Source organism: Sarcophilus harrisii, chromosome 2 (genome assembly GCF_902635505.1).
Source record: "Sarcophilus harrisii chromosome 2, mSarHar1.11, whole genome shotgun sequence".
NCBI lineage: Eukaryota > Metazoa > Chordata > Mammalia > Dasyuromorphia > Dasyuridae > Sarcophilus > Sarcophilus harrisii.
Window position 1 is genome coordinate 244,542,237 of NC_045427.1, and position 24,478 is coordinate 244,566,714.

The 24,478-nt window shown below is 35.9% G+C and overlaps 1 protein-coding gene across 12 annotated transcripts in view; it reads right to left on the bottom strand.

Moving 5' to 3' along the window:
• KCNQ2 (potassium voltage-gated channel subfamily Q member 2) overlaps nt 1-23,895 on the bottom strand; it is a 168,341-nt gene extending 144,446 nt beyond the window's left edge. For 7 of the 12 annotated variants that reach the window (XM_031951774.1, XM_031951772.1, XM_031951778.1 and 4 more), the window contains exon 1: nt 23,148-23,894. In XM_031951774.1, the coding sequence (XP_031807634.1) occupies nt 23,148-23,443 (296 nt within the window). In that variant the 5' untranslated portion in view covers nt 23,444-23,894. Of the gene's footprint in view, nt 1-23,147 lie in introns of all 12 variants that reach the window. The other 5 variants (XM_031951780.1, XM_031951777.1, XM_031951775.1 and 2 more) reach the window with 3 other exon arrangements.
• Nucleotides 23,896-24,478: the final 583 nt, after the last annotated feature.

The following is a 24,478-nucleotide window of genomic DNA, read 5'->3' on the forward strand; positions in this document are numbered from 1 at the left end:
TCTGTATACTCAATATGGATATAGAAATCTATCTTACCTTGAAGGAAAGCAGAAGAAAGGGATAAGAGAAGGAGGGAGGGTGAGAGAAGGAAGGACATATTCAAGAGGGGAAAGGAAGTTCTCAGAAGAAAAACATTTTTGAGGAGGAACAGGGTAAAAGGAGAGAGAGAATAGAATGAATGGGGGAAATATAGTTATCAATAGTAATTTTGAAAAGAATTTTGAAACAAGTTTCTCAGATGAAGACTTCATTTTTCAAAGATATAGGGAACTGAGTCAAATTTATATAAAAAGACCCAATTGATAATGATCAAAAGATATGAACAAATTTTATATGAACTAGTTAAAATATTTAAAGCCATATTAAAAATACTCTCATTATTGATGGGAGAAATGCAAATTAAAATAATTCTGAGATTCTATTTCATGCCTATTAGATTGGCTAATGGGCCAAAGGAGGAAACTGACAAATGTTGGAGGGAATGTGAGGGAAAAAAAATGAGACATTAATGCATTGTTGTTGGAATTGTGATCTAATTCAGCCATTCTGTAGAGCAGTTTAGAACTATACCCGAAGAGCTATAAAATTTGGCATAATCTTTGTCCTAACAATATCATTACTGGGCATTTATTCCAAAAGAAAATGTTTAAAAAAAAAGAAAAGAAAAGAAAAAGAACCTAATGTACAAAAATATAGTAGCTGTTTTCTCGGGGTAAAGATTTGGAAATTGAGGGGATACCCGTTAGTTGGGGAATGGTTGAATAAATTGTGCTATGTGATTATGATGTAATACTATTGTTCTATGGGAAATGATGAGCAGGACACTCAGAAAAACCTGGAAAGTACTCCATGAGTTCCTGCAAAGTGAAATGTAGTGTGTACAAAATATTTAACAATGTTATGGGATGATCAGGTATGAATGACTTTGCTATTCTCAGCAATACAGTGATTCAAGACTATTCTGAAGGACACTTATGATGGAAAATGCTATCCATTTTATTTATCCATACTATTTTTCTAGGAATGTATTAGCTGTTTCATATCCTCAAAATTTTTTTCCTAGAAATATTATATGACTGAATCATGAAACAACATTATCTTACAAGAATCCAAATTGCAGGTAACTCAATGGAAAAGACAGGTGATGGACATAAAGAGATGCAATATCACACCATATGTGACTTACATGTAAAAAGAAGCAGTCATGATTAAAAACATGTGTAGCCATAAAGGAAATGAGACAGTCATGCATTAGGAATAAGGGGAAAATAGATATCTATGCCAAGTGCCCCAATGGTATCAATCATATATTAAATGAATGAAAAAGAAGACCTCTAGAGTGCTAGGCAGGTCTCCTATGGAGGATTTACAGAAAAGCATAGCAAGAATCTTAGAGAATAAGAAGGCATGAATAGATTTTCAGCTGGATGGATAGAGAAGTATCTTGCACCATGAGATCACAGATCCATCAGCATCAATTCTCAGAATACACAAGGCACAGGTTTCAGTCAGGTGAATTTCACCTGATTCTCACACATACATCCAAATGCATATTTAGTCTTCAAAAAAACTTTGTGTAATATGATTAATATTTATTTGTGACATATCCATAACTTGTCACATCGTGACATATAAGAATACACCACAGGCAATTGTGTCATGTTCTTGCCTGATGGTAAGTTTAATAAATATGCTTGCAAATCACAATTATAGTCTCTCTCTCCTACTTGCAGCCTGTCACTGAAGTTTTTACCAGTTTCCCTATTATAGCTATATGAAGAAATGATTTGCTAAGCAAATAAATAAATAATATTCCATAAGGTCCTTTAATTATTTCAAAGAATAACCTATTTCTAAAGATTCTAGCACATGAACCATGGGGATGTAAACATTATAAATAAGTATTTTATTTTTTCCATTCAAGATCAAAACTTAAGAATTATTACAATTTCTCACTTATCCTCTCAATATATATTCAATTAATCCCAAAGTCTTTCCTTTGAAAAGCCAATTCTAACTCTTCTTTCTCCTCCAATGTAAATGCCTCTTGGTTTTTATTACCTCTCATCTAGAATATTGCAATGAGTGTCTTAGCTAGTTTTCTTATGCCCCAGTACCTCTTCCTTTAATTTCATCAGACATGACAACTTCAAGATACTCTTCAACCAATACCTATTGAGTACAAAGCACAATGCTTTCATTGGTAGATAGAACTTCCAAGGAAGAAACTCCCTCTATGAATGAAGGCATATGCCCTGCAACTTACAGATTTAGGGGGTACTGGAATACTGAGATGTTTCAATATTATTTCTTCCCTCCCCCATTACAAGTTTCATGTCCAGAGGGCTATAAAACCGTGCATACCCTCTGAGCCAGCAATACTACTACTAGGTCTATATGCTAAAGAGATCATTAAAAAGGGGAAAGGACCTAATGTACAAAAATATTTATAACAACTCTTTATTTATTGGGACAAAAGATTGGAAACCAAAGGGATGTCCCTCAATTGGGGATTGGCTGAACAATTTGTGATATATGAATGCAATGGAATACAATTGTTCTATATAAGAAATTATGAGCAGGCAGATTACAGAAAAACTTAGAAAGACTTAGATGAACTGTGCTGAATGAAATAAGCAAAACCAGGAGAACACTGTATATAGTAACAGCAATATTGTTTGATCAACTATGACAAATTTAGCTCTTATCAGCAATGCAATGATCCAAGACAATTCTAAGGGACTCATGCAGAAAATGCTATCCATAGCTAGAGAAAGAACTGTGGATTCTGAATGCAGGTCAAATCATAGCATTTATACTTTTTTGGGTTTGGGGTTTTTTTCTTTCTCAGGTTTTTCCCTTTTGTTCTGAGTATTCTTTCATAATATGACTAATGTGGAAATATGTTGAACATGATTGTACATATATAACCCACAGCAGATTGCTTGCTGTCTCCCCTTATTGGTGAGAGAGAAGAAAGGAGGGAGAAAGAAAAATGTGGAGTTCAAAATTCTACAAAGATGAATGCTGAAAACTATCTTTACATGAAACTGGAAGAAAATAAAATAAAATACTACTAAATTTAGAAAATAAAAAAATAAAATAGAATAAAATTTTGATATAGTGATGAGGCAGGACTCCTGAGGATGGTAGGAAAATGGAGTCTGTTTATTTTAAGGACTTTCCCCTTTTATAACAAAAACCCTGGGCATGCACCCAGTATATACTGCACATGTGGGACCACATAAACAACTTGCTATGTAGTTTGCCACTTGGTATCACTCTTCCATCTGGTATCACTCTTTCACCTGCTGTCACTCTGCTTTAATCACAACACAGGTTGTCACCATCCCTAAGGGAACCTTAGGAGAGATTGCGAGCCAAACCAGACATTGTTAGCAGGTTCCCTCTAACCAGGAAAAGGCTGAAGGGTCTTATACATCACCCAGAATTCTCCAACTATCTGTGGCCCTCTACAGTCACTGGTCTTGTGGAAATCACAATATCTTTACTTAAATGTAAGCTCCTTTAGGGAAGGGATCATTCCCTGTCTCTGTACACCCAGTTCCTAGCACAGTACATGGCACATAATAATTGCTTAAAAATGTTTTTATCTTGATTGATAGACTAAATGTATGACAAACACAAATAATCGTGATACATAATTTTATTCTAATTTATAGCATTGTTTTTATTATTTTCATGCTCAGCAACTTCTAATTACTTTTTATGAGAAATGTGTCTCTTAGTCATTCAAGATTTCTACAACTCGGCTCCCATGTCCCTTTCAAATTTTATTTCCCATTATACCTCTAGTAGTATCCTGTACTTCATCTAAATTGACTTACTCACTCTTCTATAACTATATCTTGAACATCACTGCCTCTGAATTGCAGTGGAGTTAAATGGAAAATACGCATTTGTGGGCATTATTTTCTTTACAAGCTTTACTTAAAAGTATTCTATAACATAGATATTTCGCTAATTTATATTGGTTTCCAATGGAAGTTTTCAAAATTTGAGAAGTTTAAAACAACTTTTATCAATATTAAATGCCTAGACACTTCTCTGTACATGATGTGATACATGAGAGACAGTACTCAGCTTGATATTAGAAGACCTTGATTCAAATCCTGATTGGGCTGCTTTTTAACTGCATGAATAATAAACATGCATCAAGGGCTTCTATGTGGCAGGAATTATGCTTGGCACTATGTATACAAAGATAAAAATAAATTCCCTTAGAGATCACCTTTATCTCTAAATCTATGATATATGAACTGGTGGCCCTCAAAACATCACAGAATTCATAAACGTTGACTAGAACATCTGACTTCCATTGATTTCTGGGAAGAACTAAATTTGCTCTAATTTTTGTGACACCCTCAAGAAGTAAACTGCCACCTAACTGTTAATTATTTTTTCTATTACCTTGCAGATATTTAAGATTGTTTATAGAGATTTACTTTGCTCTGTAATTATACATCATGATTAGAAAATCTTTTATAATCACAGAGCAATTTTACTTTAAATTATTTCATGAATTTTAGCGTACAGGTAGGAAAGGACTGAGTACCAGATAAGATTCAGTTCTGCATATCTTTAATAAATCATCTCATCTAACAGTCTTTTTGCTCAAGTACTAAGCACTTTCTAGAAAATACAGCTTGCGTTTGGAACTATGCTCAAAAAGTTATCAAACTGTGCATACCCTTTGATCCAGCAGTGTTACTACTGGGATTATATCCCAAAGAGATTATAAAGAAGGGAAAGGACCTTATGTGACGAATGTTTGTGGCACCCTTTTGTAGTGGTAGAAACTGGAAACTGAATGGATGTCCATGTTGAGAATGGCTGAATAAATTGTGGTATAAGAAAATTATGGAATATTACTGTTCGTAAGAAATGACCAAAGGATGATTTCAGAAAGGCCTGAGAGACTTACACGAACTGATGGAGGAAATGAGCAGGACCAGGAGATCATTATATACTTCAAAATACTAGATGATGACCAGTTCTGATGGATCAGGCCATCCTCAAACGAAATAACCAAATCATTTCTAATGGAGCAGTAATGAATGAACATTAACCAGAAAAGAACTCGGGAGATGACTAAAACCAACATTGAATTCTAATCCCTATATTTATGCAACCTGATCTTTGATTTCCTTCAAAGCTAATTGTACAATAATTCAGAGTCTGATTCTTTTGTACAGCAAAAATGTTTTGGTCATGTATACTTATTGTTACTAAGTTATATTTTTAATAATTTAAATCTACTGGTCATCCTGCCATTTAGAGGGGGGGTAAAGAGGTGAAAATTGGAACAAGAGGTTTGGCAATTGTTAATGCTGTAAAGTTACCCATGTATATATCCTGTAAATAAAAGGCTATTAAAAAAAAAAAGAAAGAAAGAAAATACAGCTTGCGATAGGGAGTCAGTGACATCTCTGTGGTCACCATGGGGACTACTCTTTCTGGTGCTATTTTTTAAAATCTTCTAGGGAGTTTTCTGACCACTTTTCATGTGTGTTTATCAATACAAACCCTTTACTATTTCAAACAGGAAAGGGTAAGAGGTTTAAAACTTGGCAGAATTTGAAACTAATAGATTTTAAATTTCTTATAGATAGGATTTTTTGAAGACATAATTTTTTAAATCTATAACTCTAATGGAAGTAATGAAACAACGGGACCTTTAGCGATATTCCCTCCTCAATAATATCATGTGACCAAGAGGAGACAGGGCATTCAATCAAATTTATAAACACTCACTATTTCTTCTAGAAAAATGAATTGGCTTACCAGGAGCCTCAAATAGGATTCGGATTTTTTCTAATTGGACTGATTGACTAGGAAATCACAGGACTCCAGCTGTTTGGAGTGGGGGTGGTAAGAGAAACAAATTATGTTATTGCCTGACCTCTAGCCACAGTTCACCTTCACTATATGGCTCCACAGAGCAATAAACAAAAAATTAGGAAAAGCACAAGGGAAACAAAGCAGTCACAAATTTCAAGGTTTTTTTGTTTGTTTGTTTGTTTTAGTTTTTTTTTTGCTTTTTGCTGAGGCAATTGGGATTATGTGACTTGCCAGGGTCACACAGCCAGGAACTGTTAAGTGTCTGAGGTCACACTTGAACCCAGGTCCTTCTGGCTTCAGGGCTAAGGTTCAATTCACTGCGTCACCTAACTGCACCATTTCAGGGTTTTAACTGGAGCAAATGCCTCTTATAAAGCACTTTATTCATCTTAATAACACTGAATTGTTTTTACCCACTATAAACTTATGGCACACAACCTCAGCTACCTGCTGCTGAACCTTGGCCACCAAGATTCCCTGGCTTCCTTCAAAATTCAGTTCAAATCCTATCTTCTGCAGAATGTCTTTCATGATTTCTACCCCTTCCTTCAAGAGCCAATCCCTTCCCTCCAAGATTATGTTCCATTTCCTCTGTATATATCTTGTAGAGACTTAGTTATTTGCATACTGTCTCTCCATTAAAGTGTTTTTGTGTTTGTCTTTCTTTATATCTTTAGCACTTAGTACAGAGCCTGATATGGAGTAAGAATTTTATAAATGCTCAGGAAATAACTTGATTTCACTCTTGGCAATGACTGTGCCAAGTTTTCTCTCTTCTTCCTCATTCTCGCTACTATCTATACTTAGAGCAGATGATCCAATTTCTTTCTGAATTGAATAGGTTGAAGTCATGATCAGATTCCCTCTTCCATTCATCAAAATGGATCATCATCTTTCACATCTTGTATGATTTGAGCACAGGCCTTGAAATGGGGAAGACTTGTATTCATGAATACAAATCCATTTTCAGAAACTTATTAGCTATGTGACTGTGGACAAATTGATCCTTTTCACTTCCCCATTTGTGAAAATGAGTTGGAGAAGAAAATGGCAAACTTCTCTAGTACCTCTGCCAAGAAAAACCCTAACAGGGGTCACACAGAGATGGACATAACTGAAATGATCCCACAAAAACAAAAAAAATGATCTATAGAAAATGAGTCCCTACTCTTCACTAAGCCATAAATCACTCTACCGGTTTCCTTAATTCTGATCATTCTTGACTTCTTCAGTTCTTTGCCCAAGAAGCTACAACTTCAATAATATATCTTCAGATACTCCTCCTTTGGCTCATTTTCCCAATACTGAAAGATATTCAGCACTTCTCTGTCTACAATGTCTTCTCTCACAGAGAATCAGAGAATTTAGAATTGAAAGAACCTACATAAGTCATGTATTCCAATTCATAATTGAACAGGAATCTCTTCTACAATGTCTCCAACAAGTAGCCATCCAAACTTCACCAGAAGATTTACATTGACTGAGGAGTTATTTCTGGAGGCAGCTCATTTCACCTTTAGATCATTTGGAAAATCTTTCCTTACAACAAGGCTACAAACTATTTATCCTTAACTTTCACATGTAGGTTTCATTCTACCTTCAAGGGATCATTGTAACTTACACATAAAAGATGCTTAATAAAAAGATGGTTGACTTAACCAAACAGAATATGTGCAAGCGGAATTTCTCTTGTATATAATCTTTGCATATTCTTGTAGAAGGTGGGGGAAGGAAGATTCTTCAGCAATTTTTAACAGTATTGAATGATTTTTTCCAAGAGATATTAGAAAAATGGAATTGGCAAACTTAAGCATGAGAACAGAGGAAAGAGACAAAGATAAAACCCCAAATTCTAAATATGCAAGACTACATAAATGGTATTAACACAAAATATAATGAGATCACAAGGAAAAGCTTTAAGGAGAAAGAGTTCCATTTTTTGGTCATCTTGAATGTAAAGTATTGATAGGACATTCAGATAAAGGTATCATGAAAGCAGTAGGAAATGAAAATCTGTACATCAGAAGAATGATCAAAAATGAATATAAAGGTGTGGGAATAATCTACATTGAAGTGAGTAAGAAAGACATGTATTGTCAACTTTTTCATATCTAAGGAAGAAAGGAAATAGAGTGATGGGATAATAGCTGAAAAGAAGAGTAAAGGCAGACCTGAGAAAGTTTTTAGGCAGCTAGTAAAGAGTCAGTAATGAAGAAAAGATTAAAGATTTATAAAAGAGAGAAACAAACTGCTAAAATAAATCCTAGAGAATATAAAAATATAATCAAGGATACAGGAAGTGTTATTAGCTTTAGGAAGGAAGAGGGTTTGCTCTTTGTACAAAGAGAAAGAGGTGGTTGTATGACAATGCTAAGTTTTATTGGTTGTTTTTTTTTTTTAACGTAAGGGGGGACAGCTGAAATAATTCCTGTTGAGTAGACTCAGTCTTCCCAATAGAGAAGGTTACCATATCTGCTTCAGTAATGAAAGGGAAAAGATAACTGATGGTGACAGAATTAAAAAAAAGTGGTTTGGAATAGTTGTGGATGACATAAAGAGGTAAGGAGAGACAATTGTTGAGCAATACTTAGGATGCAGTTATAGTTATATACTTCATATTATAAAATGAAAATATTCACACTTGCACTATTTTCCACATGGAAATTGTTGATAATAATATAATATATGATAATATAATTATATATAATATTATAATAATGTAATACATATTACATAATATAATATATAATATCATAATATCTAGCATTTATAGAGCATTTTAAAGTTTGCAAAGTGCTGTACATGTTATCTCACTTTATCTTCTCAAAAAGTTTGTGAGGTAGATGATAATAGTATCCCTACTTTACAAATGAAGAACTCAAGGCTCAGAGGTAAAATGACTTGGCTAGAGTCAAAGTGCTACAGTTAAGTGTTACAAAGTCAGTTAGAGTTTGAGGCAAGATTGGGACTCAGATCTTTATGATTACAAGTACAGCATTTTTATTCAAATGAAGTAATCTGTATATAAAGTATTTCCTAAAAGGAAAATGACAAGTGATAGAAGGGCTGTAGGAAAACAGGTATGTTAATGTGCTATTGGTGAAACTGAACTAGTTTAGCCATTCTAAAACACGATTTGGAACTATGCCCAAAGATCTATTAAATGGTTATACTTTTTTGATTCAGCAATACAACTACTAGGTCTACATACCAAAGAGATCTGACAAAGAGGAAAAGAATCCATATGTTGAAAAATATTTATAGCATCTCTTTTCATGGTGACAAGTAATTAGAAACTGAGGGAATACCTATAAAATGGGGAATGACTAAACAAGTTATGGTAATATAATATCTTGTGATAGAATACTATTATGCTATAAGAAATTATGAAAAAGATGTCTTCAGAAAAACCTGGGAAGATGTGTATGAACTGATGCAAAGTGAAGTAAGTAAAACCTGGAAAATGACTTATACAATAACAGTACTAGACAACAACTTGGAAAGACTTAAGGATTTTGATCAATGCAATAGAAACAACCATAATTTTCCATACCACTCATAAAAAATATACTTGCCCACTTTCAGATAGATTGGCAAGGGACTCAAAATAGATTAAAGCACAGTTATTTTTGGACAAGGCTAATTCAGTTTTGCTTGACCACATACACATACACATGAGGGGGGAAAGCATTTTATGATTCAAAGTAAGTAAGAAAATGTGAGTAATTAGTATCAATTTATACTTTTAAAAAAAGATGACATCCGATATTCAATGAACCCTCAAAAACCAGGAGGGGGAACAAAGATTAGCTGATTGGGGTAATCAAGGAAAAATGGATTTGCTGATGAAAAGCCATGAAATATCAGGGAAGGTAGTGGTGTAAGGGATTTTAGGGTAGTAACTAAGGAAATACTAAAGTTGTAACTCAAGGATATAGCTAGAGATAGGGTTTCTCCATTTTCTCACATAAGAATAACTTTTTAATATACAATGTTACTCCTATCTGCTTTTTCAGCTATTCTGCATCCATATTTAGATTATAAATTCCATATCACTAAATCTCAATGATATATTTATATGATCATAGAATCACAGTCCCATAAATTTAGAGCTAGAAGGTATTGTTTAAGTAATCTAACCCTTTCATTTTACTGATTAGTTAACTCTCTTCCTTAAGATGAGTTCCAATTCCAATTCCACATTACTTACTAACTGAGTGACTTAAGCAAGTCACTTAGTCTCTCTAGGTCTCATTTTCCTCATCTATAAAATAAGAAGAGTCTAATGTTCTTTCCAGTTCTAAATCTATTATCCAATAACCATGTTTGTTCATGAGACTTTGTGCATTTGTATATGGACAAAATTCTTTCCAATTTACTTCAATTGATTAGGGTCTAACTATTTGTAAAGTTCAGTCACTCAAACAGTTCTGTATCCATCTAATTTTATAGTCTTCTAGCCCACATAGCTCCATCTCGTCTTCAAGAAAAACATGGGAGGCTTGATTAAATACTTTGTTACAATCTCAATAAACTATATCTATGATATTTTCATGATTTATCAGTTTCTGTCCAAAAAAACTAAGGAGAATCTGGAATGACCTGTTCCTAATGTGGCCCTTTGAGATCACTGATTCCTTTTCTGCATGTTAATTAGCATCCTTTTAATGTAAATACTATTTTAGAAATTTGCTACAAATTAAGGTCAAGCTCACCAACCTATAGTTTAGAGACACTGTTCTCTTTTTGACATTTGGGACATTTCCTCTGTTCCCTCTTATCAGTTCTATACCACTTGTTTTGTTTTCCACAGATTTTCAAAAATCACTGACAATAGTCTAGAAATCATCTCTAACAGTTTTTTCATGCTATTCCTTGAAGTTAGGCAACTTGAAGTCACCTAAAGCAGCTATTCACCATATTTTTGATACTTTCTAGTACAAAGATTATTCACCTATGGGGGGGGAGAGCAAAATCAAAATTAAATAGCTCTGCTTTTTCTATGCTGTTAGTTATCATCATTACATACCTTTCAGAAAGTTATTTTAGATAATCTTATAAGATAATCTTCTTTTCCCCAGTATAAAGAAGCTCTTTTTGTTGCTTTCAGCTTTCCTCATATAATTTCATTGTTGAACTTAAAATTCTTTCTGAATTTTAGAGGAGGAGGAAGAGAAAAAGGAAAAGGAGGAGGAGGTAAGCAGAAAGTACCGAAAGTTTTTCCAGAGAAAAGGCTGAATTGTAAGGAAAAAGCAATTGCTTTTACCTATAAGAAAAGGTGGAATCTATCCTCTGGTTGTGTCAGAAAATAATACATCAAATAACAATAAGAGGAAGAAGAGATAAGTAGTCATTGTTGGAAAATTCCTGCTAAAGAATACCAAGACAGTTATTTGTCAACCTGACATCAACAATAGAAGATGTGTCCGTCTTCCCAACATATAAAGGATGTGAAAGAATACTCCCAAGTTTTAACAAAACTAAAGACCACTATCCTATCCAATTATATGGAGAAAAAATGATACTTACAGAAAGAAAATATTACAAGGAATTATGAAGTTCTGATCAAGAAGCTGAATAAAGACCTTAGTAGCAAAGGTGTTATTTCCATCACTGCCACTGACTTTAAACATGTAATTCAAAAGAGGAAGGCAGGTTTGGGTTTCAAATAACTAGTTATAAAGATGGCATCTAAAACTGTATTCAGGATTCAAGACCTCAGCTCAATCCATAGGAATAATGGGTTGTTAGTCTAAGGAATGAAGTAAACTAGAAGATTATTACAGATTTTTTGCCTGGGTTCTTGAAAATCTGACCAAGAAATCTTTAAGTTGGAATGGAGAATTAAAAAGAAAAATGCTTTTATAATATATATATATATACATATATATATATATATATATACATATACATATACCAAAATAGACATTGTAGAAAGTGACAACTACAACAAAGAAGGATTAGCAAAGTAGAGATACACTGTTATTCACTGATACCCAGAAGACAAACTCCAAGAAGCAAATCAGCAATAAAATTCAGAATCTCCAATGTTTATGCAAAAATGCAAAAATAATAGATAATAAGCAAAGTGAACTGAATATCCTAATTAAAATCAGAAATTTTAACTTCATAAGAAAAACTGATACTGAGTGGGCTATAATCCATGACTACAATATAGCTCTGGAAGGGTTGGACTTGTTCAAAAGAAATAGAATAAATGTAAGAGGAATGTAAATAGCATTGCATGTTAAGATGTACTTATGTGAGGAAATACACAGAGCAGGAGAAAAAGTGGAGACAGAGAGAAGCCATAGGATGATGATTAATGAAAAGGAAAAACTACAGACCACCAGGAAAAAAAGCAAGAGACAAAAAATATACATAGGTCATAAAACTGTCATGAAGGCATAATAAAGAGTAACCCCCTTCCTAATGCCCACTGCTCAATCTCCTAATTGATCTTTTCTAATTGATGGAGATGAATGCCCTTCACTGAAACAGGATTGGAGGAAGTGCCAGAGCAAGATTGATGGAAGGTGAGGGAGATCCAGCTTTCATCAGTCCCCTTCAAATCCCCTTTGGGATTTCATTGAGTTTTAATTCTTCTTGATTTTTCAAGTATCAAGTTGCTTTGTGAGTTCCTAGCTTCCATCTTCAAGAGAGAAGATGAAAAAGACCAACTTCATCCCTGGTTCCTGAGGAAAAACACTCACTCCAACAGAATAGCTTCTTCATTCTGTATGGTCCAGGATATATTCTTCTGTGTATACTTTCTCTGATTTTTGTTTTGCTGTAATTTGAATAAATGGGGAGCTGTTGTTATTGGTTCATTTTGTTTTGTTTTTGCTATTCTCTATGTGTGTTCATTGTGGAATCAATATTAGGTGGAAAAGGGTTCAAACCTTGGATAAAGAACTTGGGGTTCTCCCATATGCACAAAATTATAAGATAAAAATCATATATATGTGTGTGTGTATGCCTTGTTCTTCACTTCTAGTTCATCACCTTTCTATCAAGAAATGGGAAATATACTTTATCTTTAGAACTCTGGAGTTGTCAATGCAAAGTTCCTACAATTGAATAGGGTTCCTAATTTGGGGTTGGTGAGGTTGTTTTTCTATACAATCTTCTATTTTTATGTATTGTTCTCCTGGCTCTTCTCATTTTACTCAGTATCAGTTCATGCTAGTCCCCCCAGTTTCTTGCAAACCCATTTCTTTCATCATTTTTTTACAATTCAATAATACTATATAATGTTGCTGTAGCATAATTTGTTTAGTCATTCCTCCGGCTGATATTTCTTCAAAAACTTTCCAATTTATTGGTTTCAACAAAAAAATCTTGCTATCATTAATTTTGTCCATGTCAGTTGGTCCTTTCCCTTTTTCTTTTAATTCTCAAACAGCAGTTTAGTGACTTAGATGGATGAATTATAGCTCCTAATTGCTTTCCAGAATGAATATTCCAGTTCACAGTTCCACCAACAATGTATTAGTGTGCCTGTCCTCCCACATGTCCTACATTTCCTTTTTTGTTATCTTCAACAAGCTGATAGAAGTAAAATTTTGCTTTAATTTTGAATTTCTATTATTAGTCATCTAGAGCATGTTTTTATAGAATTGTTGATAGCTTGCTTTTCTTCTTTTAAGAACTACATGTTCATATCCTCGGACCACTTTATCTACTGCAGATGGCTTTTATTCTTATATATTTGAATCAGTTTAGATCTTTATCAGAGAAACTCAGTGCAGAATATAAAGAACAATATAAGCCTACTACAATAGTACCGGAATACTAAGCACAACAAAAATGTTTTAAAGGATTTATTAGTAAAAAAATTAGAAAAAAGAAAAATGAAAGAAAGGACAGCTGTTACTTGGAGAAGATAGGGTGTTGATAAAAGATGATGGAAAGCACATAGAACTATTTCTCTCTTATTTTGTTTTGATTTTATCTTTCAAGAAAAAAAAACCCTTGCTATGGAAAGTGCAAAACAAGAATTGATCATATAAAGTGGAATCCCAAGAAAAATAAAATTATAGTAAGAGAAGAACTATATACTTTAAATAAGTTCATCTTCATGGCCATATGAACAATGTTACAGGACATTGAGATAAAGAGGAAATGTGATTATTGAATCACTAAAAATGAGCCTTGAAAATATATGCAGAATACGGCGATAGGACTGGAAAAGGACAAATGTTCTTCAATTTTCAAAAAGGGGAAAAGATAGTCTTAAAATTATAGGATTTTATACTGATTTGAATTTCTGACAAAAATATAAAATGCACCATCATCACCAATAATAATAACAGCTAACATTTATAAAGAACCTTAAAGCTTTCAATGCTTTATATATATTATCTTCAATTCATATATTATTACAATAACCCTACTAGATGAGTGCTATTATTATTTTCATTTTATAGATGATGAAATTGAGACTTACAAAGGTTGGATGATGGCTTGCCCAGAATCATAAGCTAGTAAGAACCTTTAGCAGAAGTTGAATCCTATTCCAAGTTAGGGGTGGATCCATGAATATTCTTCCAGTCAATAATGACACTTTCCCTTACATCTCAAAGCATTGTATTTGGTATCTACTATGCACATAAAAAATAAGAAAAAAGCCAGGATTCTTTCATTAAAAATTGGTTATGCCATACTAACATAATTCCCTTTTCTAAAAAATTACAGACATAATTTATCTAGATTTCAACAAAACCTTTGAGAATTTTTTCAGACTATCCTTATGAACAAATGGAGATATAGGTTAGATACAGGTTAGTAGTACAGATAAGTCGATTCAGAATTAATTTATTGACTACATCCCAATAAACAATCATTGATGGATCAGTGTTAACTTAAAAGGAAGTGTCCAATAGACTTTTCCCAAGATTTCTCCCAGTCTTGTACTATTTCATTTTTATTCAGGTCTTAAAAGGCAGCCTTTGTTAGTGGATAGTAGACCACAGTGCCAAGGAGATCTGGGTTCACATACTCCCTGAGTTACCACAGGCAAGTCATTTAACTTCTCAGTTCTAACTCTCTGAGATTATAAATTATGGAGAAGGTGCTGACATCCATTAATAGAGGAAGTTTTGTCTCCTGAAAGTTCCCTATTCAAATGATATCCAGGTCCAACTTTTATCCTTAATTCCTTATTAATGACTGGGATAAAGGTCAAGATAGTGTGCTTCTCAAATCTTTAGAAGATGAAAATCTCAGGAGAGGAAAATGTAGGAGTTGAGATCAAAAGTCCTCAACGGCCAACAATAATAGGAAAAGTTAAAGGCATATCGATGAATTTAAAAAATCCCACTTCACTAGTACAAGATGGAGTAGACATGACTGGACAACAGTTCATATTATAAAGATTGGAGGTAAGGGAGAAGTTTAATGGACTATAAATTCAATATGAATTGACAGTATGATATAACAGCTAAAAAATTAAATGAGATCTTAAGCTGTACTAAGAGACATATAAAGGATACAACATATAAAGTAATAATCTCATCATATTCTGTCCTGATCAGACCACCCCTGGAGTATTATTCATTAAATGAGTATAAAAGATGTAATTATCGAGTATTGTGTACTTTTTTATTGCTGCATTTGAACAAAGATATTGACATAGTGGAAAATGTCCAGATGTGAGCTATTCACTATTCAATCAATGATGATGAGACTAGAGACCATACCCTATGTGCATATATGAAAAAAAAATGGTACTGATTATCCTGAAGAAGGGACTAGAGCTGAGTAAACAGCTATTTAAAAAAATATTTGAAGGGAAATCATGTGGCCAACCAGTTTTATTTGTTCTGCTTGACCAGAAAGGACTAAATTTGAAACATTGAAAAGAAATTGCAGAGTGTTTGTTTTCTGCAAGATTTCAGCTTGATGTAAGAACATTATAAAAAATTAGAAAGTCAAAAGTAAATTAACTACCTTTGTCACTAGTGGTTTTCCCTCACTGGAGGCCATCCTAAAAAATCCAACTCAAAAGTCACTTCCATGAAGCCTTTTCTGATTTTTCCAGTCAATACTGACACTTCCCCTTAAATCTCAAAGTATTGTATGTTAAATCTAATGTGCTTATCAAATATTATTATCAAAATATATATCACAAACATAGGGTAAGAACTACATCTAATCTAAATTTTCCCAGTGTCTAGCTGTTAGGGGAATGTAGTGTTTAATAACTATTTTTTGAATTAAATAACACGGCTCAATAGCCATCATACATACACACAAACACACACACAAACACACACAAGCACATACACATTCCTGTGTACCATTCTCCAAATGGCAAAGATGAGTACCCCAATGCCACATCAGGACCATAGTCTGAAGGTGAAATGGATTCACAAAGGTAATATTGACTTAGTCTCATAGAAAATATCAATTTGTATTTGCATTAAATTAAACCAGCCAAGAAATTAATTAATTAAACCAGCTATAACCTTAAATTTCAACAGGAATGAATAGCTCCCTTCAATATCAATTATAGTCCTTTCCATCAAACCTACTTAATATAATTTCATTGCAGCAAATAAAAAATGGGAAGTTCAAGGAATCTCCCAATTTGGAATTACCATAGCTAGACTATCAATTTAATTCAAGCTCTGCCAACAAATTAACACTAAGTGCAAAATAATTTCTTCTTAAGTTGTAGGGTGACATTCTGAACTTCTGTTACATGAGCATAGTTGTGTAGCAACAATCCAGCACTAGTGATGTCATCTACTAGAATTTAAATCATGCCCACCTCATATCTCCAAGGAGATTTCATGAAATGATGTATAGTTACAACAGTAATGCCCTAACAATAGCTAGCATTTATAGAATCTGCAGCATTGTCTTCATGTGCTTTTAATGATGTATCAATCATCAAAGCACTAAAGTTCCTATCAGAATCTCTTTCAGGTAAAGTTTATGTCTTCAGATGTCACAAAAGAAAAGAAAAGGATGAGGGAAAGATACTTTCCCATACCAAAAAAGGAAAGAAAGATGCCCAAAGCTGCTCAACTACTTACTTCAATACTGTATAGAAGGAGTTTATAAACGTCTGTATGATTTCAGTTAATGCTTTTTCAGCAAGGCATCTGAAGAGTGACTGGCAGCCTGCTTATGTATGCAGTGGGCCTAAGAGTCCTGGAGCTGTCCAAACTTTCAGCTTACTGAGTAAAGAGTTTTAAATCCAGCTTATGACTAATACTTTGAAGCTCTTTCATGTATTTTTTGCTTTTCTATAACAAAAATAACCTGCAGATCAAACACACACACATACACACACACACACACACACACACACACACACACACAAGAATCTGGGATAAATAATGATACAAAAGTGATGCTTTATTCAGTTTGGGAGAGAACTGATTCTAGACTATAAGCTCATCTGAGAAATTACCAGTCATGGTATCTCAGCCCTAAAGTCATACATAAAATGAAAAAATACATTACAGGAAAGAATAAGATTAGATCCCTAGGGCAATAACCTAAGTCCCTTGTCTTCAATGACCAGAAATTCACTCTGTATCATTTTAAGAAATGCTCACTTCTTCCTACCTTAGGACTAGCCTGAAATTCACCTCCTTCTCAAAAGAAAGATTAAAAATCATCAGAAATTCCTTCTGCAATTTTCACTGAATCCCAACCTGGTGCAATTCAATTCAATATTGTTCATGAAAAGAGGACAATAGCAGGGGATGCCCTCTTATAATTATGCTCTCTACAGACTAACAAAGACTTTATTGCAGAGCTTGCCTTCAAAGGGCTGGCTGAGGATTCATGCTTGTAGGATGCAAGGTGTATGTAGGTGCTGTATCATTACATCCAAGTTCATTGCTCTCTCCACAAGATACTCAATAAAAGGATAGGCACTACCATATTTTTATGTTATCAAGAAAACGAAAACTATCTGTCATTTCTCTTTTTACTACTACCTTCCATTCTGAGCCCAGATATCTACACAGCTTCATTTTCCATGACCTCATCATCAAATTATTTCTGATTTCCTGATTGGAACAACTCTTCCTAGACATAAGATGAGAGTGGGGAAAAGTATGTCATAATCTTTCCAGTGTTAGTGTGGTAACTTGGAAGCAAAAACCACACAGAAAACTCAAAACCCAATCTTCATCCTCATAATAAATTCAATTTATCTGGTATTTGTGGAATGCATATCCTTCCCTGTAAGGAGCTCAAAATCGAATTGGAGAAACAACATAAGCATACATGAAAACAAAACTATGATAGCTATGGAACAATTATATGGTTTCACTGCCACTCTACACTCCTTCTCTTCATAGGAATCACATCAATACTTCTAACAATGTTCCAATGATGACGAGACGTTGTACGAGAAGGGACATTTCAAGGCCACGACACTGCCATTGTCCAAAAAGACCTACACTGTGGCATAGTTCTTTTCATTGCATCAGAAGTCTTCTTTTTCATAGGATTCTTCTGAGTTTTCTACCACTCAAGCCTTTCCCCGGCCCTAGAGCTAGGGGGCTGCTGACCTCCTGTTGGGATTCACCCCCTTAACCCATTAGAAGTACCACTATTGTGGTAGCATAGTGAAGAAAGTGATGAACTTGGAGTCAGGAAGATCTGAGTTTAAATTCTACTTTATATATTCATTAATTATGTGATAATGAGCAAGTTATTTAACCTCTCTCAGCTTCAGTTTTCCCATCCATAAAATAAAAATAATAACACCTTTCTTATAGATAGGAAAACAAATTGAATAATATGAAAAGTACTTTGCAAACTTTAAATTTCCATATATATGCTATTTATTATGATTATCACATTCTACCTAGGTCAATGGGCAGATATGATCCTAAGATGACTGCTGGTTGAGTCTTTTAAGTTTCCAAATATGTTTTAGGAATGCAGGAAAGCAATAATCTGCCACATATCAGATGAACTATATCTGAGCAAATATATCTGAGTGTCACAGGAAAATGAATATAGTCCATGGGGAAGAAGGGAAGAAAGGACTGAGGAAGGAACCATTAGTAATTGGAATTTTCATCATATAACTCCCAATATCTTATGTTCCCTAAATACAGGGATCCACACCAAGATTTCTAAGAGAAAATGGCCCAATGATGAGTTTAGAATTGTTCCAAACAATATCTATTTCCTCTCCCTTTATGTCCATGACCACACAGAACTGAATGCTGGACCAACTGCTAAGAAATTTTCTTAGGGAAATCCAGAATCAATACAATACAGGGTGCAAAAAACCAGTACAGTTGTTAAATTTCCAGGCCTAAAAGTATGAAGACCTATCTTCCAGAGTTCAAACTTGATTTGTCTTCATGAATTCAAACTCAATATCAAATACTTACCAATTATGTGATCCTGGGCAAGTTACTTACTCCTGTTTGCCTCAGTTTTCTCATCTGTAAAATGTTCTGGAGAAGTAAATGGCAAACCACCACAGTATCTTTGCCAAGAAAACCCCAAATGAGGTCATAAAAAGTTGCACACAACTAAATAACAATGGAGTTCTAGCTGCTTCTCTGTATTGAAATTAGTATTTTATGGGCTTCCCTCTCTTCGGAGCCTAAGCAAGATATTCCCCTTATTTTATCCCAGGCTGTATTCCAAAGCAGGACAATATTCCCCAGGGATGAATCCCCTGGTCCTCTCCTAGGATAAGAGAACACTAGTGACCCAGCCAAGGACTTGTCTTTGTAGATATTGGAGAATCACATTGCATTTTTCCAGAGAGGAACTTCTAGAAAAGCTATCCAATATAATATGAGATAATTGAAAGCAAGGACCATGTCATTTTTCAACTTAGTATTCCAGGTCTTAGTACAGCACTTTGCATATAATAGATGTTTAAGAAATATCTCCATATACAAGACTGTCTCTAACACATAAAGACAGAGCAAGTTCTGAAAGAAGAAAGAGCAAGATTGAAATCTAGGTTTTCATATTTCTTAACTATGTCACTATTAATAAATCACTTAACCACTCTGAGCTTCAGTTTCCACACCTATAAAATGGGTGTGATAACATTTATGCTGTTTACCTCAAAGCTCCATTGTTAGACTCAAATGAGTAAATGTATATGATGTATTTTGCAAACCTTAAAAGATTACAAAAACATGCAGCATTGTTCTCATTTTCTGACAAGAGATCATATCATTACACATCCTCCCAAGGGATACCAGTCCAGCCAAGACCCTTTAGATGTCTCTAAGTCATATTAATGAAAACATAGCAATAATGATCCTGTGAGAAAGGATACTTGATACACCATGTGATCAGAGTTCAAATAAATGGTCCACAGAGAATAAGTTTCTCTTAAAATAAAACTCAAAATAAGTTTGATTTGGTTTGTTTTTTCATGAAAACTGTTCATAGTACTAATTCTGGAATCAGAAAGACCTGAGTGCTGTATGACTTTGGGCAAGTCATTTAAGTTTTATTTGTTCATTTGTAAAATGAAGAAAAGAATAGTATCTGCCTCCCAAGGTTATCATGAGGATCAAAAGAAATGATATTTGTTAAGCACTGTGCCTGGAACATACTGAGAACTATATTAATAGTAGACATTATATATATAAAGTAATCTAACACAAAGTCAGAGCTTTCTAAACGCCCCCCCAAAAAAATAGGCAAGGACCCAGAGCAAATAACCCTCTCCCCTAGAAAAAAACCATGGATACAGAATCCAGCCCTAAACTGAAAGCTTTCTTGCGATACATGTGTCTCCCTTGGCACTAATATCCAGGCCATTACTGTAGAGTCATTCATCCTAATGAAATGAAATGCTTTTTCAAGGGGATTTAATTGGTCAGAATATTCAATGAGGAAGATAACCAGATTAATCACTTAGATGGGGGCTAACTAGTCATGTTACCTTCTGCTTGTTTGAGTTTGGTGTTTTCTGCTGTAAAATTCTGATATGTATTCCAGAATGAGACACAGAGAAAATCTTTCTTCATGAATGCTGGAATCCTCTATGAGAATCCAAGAAAGGTGGACTGTTTGCCATAACACCCCTCTTGTCCCATCTATGAAAAAGAATTGTTCCTTGAACCCCCACCCCAACCTCTGCAAAACTATACTTGAGAGCTTCATGGACTTTGGCTAGTTTTGTAGTATTTTCAGTGAGTGCTCACAACATACTTGTATCTATTTAGCCCCCTCATTCTTCCCATACAAGTTTTATACACTAATATCAGCAAAATCACACACACACACATATACACAATAACAAACATCATTTTGGTCTCTCCATTTCATCCCCTTTGGGGACAGTATATGATGAGCTTAATATATGCTTGCTCAAAGCTTTCTCCTTTCCTCTTCTCATTCTCAAATGCTTTAACTCACAAAATGGCTGTGTTCTGGTCAGACTTATTTGATTTTAGTTCTATCCAAGTGACAAAAGCAGGATGGCATAATAGAATGGCAAGAAATACACCTATATTTTAAGGATCTGTATGCTTTACTTGCACACACACACACACACATGCACCTACTCATATGCAAATGCACACAAAAAAGAGCATGTACTTTTGACTCTGATTGGGAAAACAGAGGCCCTGGGACAAGAAAAGCATCCAGACAGTGAGGGATTTTAGAACCACACAAATACGAATCACTCTTGGATGTGGTTTGCAGCTTTCAGCTAGAGGATGTCTCTAGATACAATAAGGACAACTATGCATTTTCTACTTTTTAATTTAAAATAAACCAAAAAAGAAAAAAGATCAGAAGAATCACAATTGGAAAAGACCTTAGAAGTCATTTTGGCTAATGCCATCATTTGACACACAAGGAAACTGAGATCCATGGAGGTGACATAACCTATTAAAAATAGTCAAGTTGTTTCTTGTTGTGCTCCCACCCCCATTCCAACAGAAACACAATATATTGCCTCTACTAGCTCTCATACTCTGATCTATGAGTTTTTAAATTTTCTTTTCCTGCCTATGATCCCTTGAGCTCCTAAGTGATCACTATAATGATAAAAGCTCTCCTTCTCAGTAAATATGCCAGCTTTCCTGAAGATAATATAGGAAGGACAAATGATAGGGGTTAGGAAAGGGAAAGGGTGTCAGACTCTACCTGAATAAGCTTTTGTTTCCCAAAGTGTGGCTGAGGTAGACTCCCCATCTCTGAATCCCTCCTCTTAAGCACAATAGGCATCCCCCTAATACAGAGCTTAGCCTAAGTCCTCAGTGAAATCTAGTACCATAGAGAGAAGATAGCCCAGCCCACCTAGCTGCTAGGGAATATCCTCTACCATTAGTTCAGAGCTAACTGAAGGGGAGGGGAGGGTCTTGACTAGGTTATGTCAATGGGACTATATTAACAAGGTCTAACTAGAAAAAAATCTGAAAGAAAGAAAATTCCCCAAAATAATCTATCTCCTCTGGCTTCCTCCAGATGTCTGGGTCTTTGTTCTAGCTGAGATGGCTGGTCCTGCCCCCACCCCCATAGAAAAATGGAAGGAGAAGGTTAGGTATAAGAAGATAGAATATCTTTGGCAGGTGGGCCATACCTGCAAAGACCTCAGTCTAAGGATATAAGTAATGGATATAAAGAAACAATTTTCCCCATCTCTTTATTGAGAAGATGAAGAATGAGAGCAGGAATTCAGAATTAATGTTGGTGGGAAAGGAGCAAAAAGTTGCATGGGTGGAGGTGAGAGAGGAGAGATAAAGACTAAAGTTCTCAAATCCAAGAGTTGACCGGGAATCTATGTCTAAGTTTGTCCATCAAAAGCAGTTTTAGAGTTTACACCATCAGATGTCACCATTATCTTTATTTTCTCCAACATAGAGATGCGTTTCTGGGGTACCTAAGGAATATTTCAAAGCAGAATCCTTTCGCTTGATTTATCCTGATAATTGTTCGATTCTCATTTTAATCGTGGAAATCACACACAGACTTACAGTCGGATAGTGCCATCCACAGATTTACAATCAAACACGACAGTCACACACTAGCACCCACGAACACACAATCACAAGCTATCACCAACAGATACATTCGCACATAACATGCAGACACAATCACGCAGCACCACACCAACACATTTACATGCTAGCTGCTGTTATCACTCCAGCATCCGCACTCACATGGGTACCACAGAACCCATACCATTCCACTTGTATTCCTATGAGTCTCCAGGAGATAACTCTCCTGGGTCAAATAGCTCCATAAACATACAACGTATCTGTCCCCTGCCAGCCTAGCCGGGCCAGGCCGGGAAGTCCACCTGCCCCTTACTCACACATAGGCATGATAGATGAAGGCCCATCCGCGGGGTCTCTCCAGCACGTTGTAGAGGAAATTCTGCAGCTTGCGGTAAAAGGCATTGCGCTTCGGGGGTTTACCAGTGCCGGCGCCGCCCGAGCGGGGCTTGCTGAGGATGCTGCCGCGTTTACTGCTCTCCGAGCCAGCGATAAGCAGCGCTCCATCCCGGGTGGAGTCGGGGGCCCCGGGGTCCAGCCCAACGAAGCCCACCTTGAGTTTCTTCTCTCCGCTGGGCCCCGGATAGACTCCCCCATTGCGAGATTTCTGCACCATCCTGGTCCCCCGGGGCTGCACCCCAACTCACCGGGAGGTTGGGCTCGCAAGGCCCGAAAGGGTGGGTAGGGAAGGGAAGGGTGAGGGAAAGGGGGAGTAAGGTAGGGGGCCCTTGGCGCTCAAGGGCGCGGGGAGCGGTCTTCTCAGCGGGGGCGCATGCTGGGAAACGCTGGACAGCACTGAAGCTCTCGGCCAGGGATTAGCATGGCGAGTCTGGGAAAATAGAGCAAGAGAAAGAGCTGGGCTGGTGGGTTGTAAGGCTGTAGGGCCGGAGGCAGGCTCTGCGGCAGCTTCCCCAACCTCACAGCGCGCCTGGTAGAAAGGAAACGTTGCGATTGATTGCCTGGGCTCCTCTCAGTTTGGCTCAGCTCAGCCCACTCACTCCCTTGCTCTATCACTCACCAGGAACCCGCAGCTCAGGCTTCTACCAAGGCTGTCACGGCTCCTCCCGGCCACCATCCGCTCCCCCCTCTCCCGCCCCCTAACAACCCCCTCCCCTTAATTAACCCTTCGCAGCCTGCCTGGCGACTCAGGCAGAAGAAGAGTTGGAGAAAAAAAAAAAAAAAGAGGATGTCCCCAGGCTGGGAACCCTAGGAAAGGGTCTGGGATTTATGCCATAAATGAGAGTTAGTGATTGAGGAAGTAAGGGAGTTCCTTAGCTAAGGGTCTTGGGTAGTCCCCTACGAAGGAAAATAACGGCAGACCCTTGAAAGGGAACCCCTAGGAAATCCCCTCTGATCTTCCCTCCCTCCATACCCACGCGTCGTGTGCGCAATACATTAAATGAAAGAGCTACTTAACTCTCTGGCCTCACCCCTTAACAAGTCTGCCTAGAGTTGGAGGAGGAGGGGCTACCCCCCCAAATCCTCAGTATGAGGCAAAAGACCCCCAAATTCTTCCCACGCACATCAGAACTTCGGAACCTCAGTATTAAAAGAACAATAAATCACCTAGAAAGACTGGGGTAAAGGGGGTGGGGCAGGCGAAGGGAAAGGAAACAGAGAGCTCACAAGGGTAATTAGAAGCAAATCATCC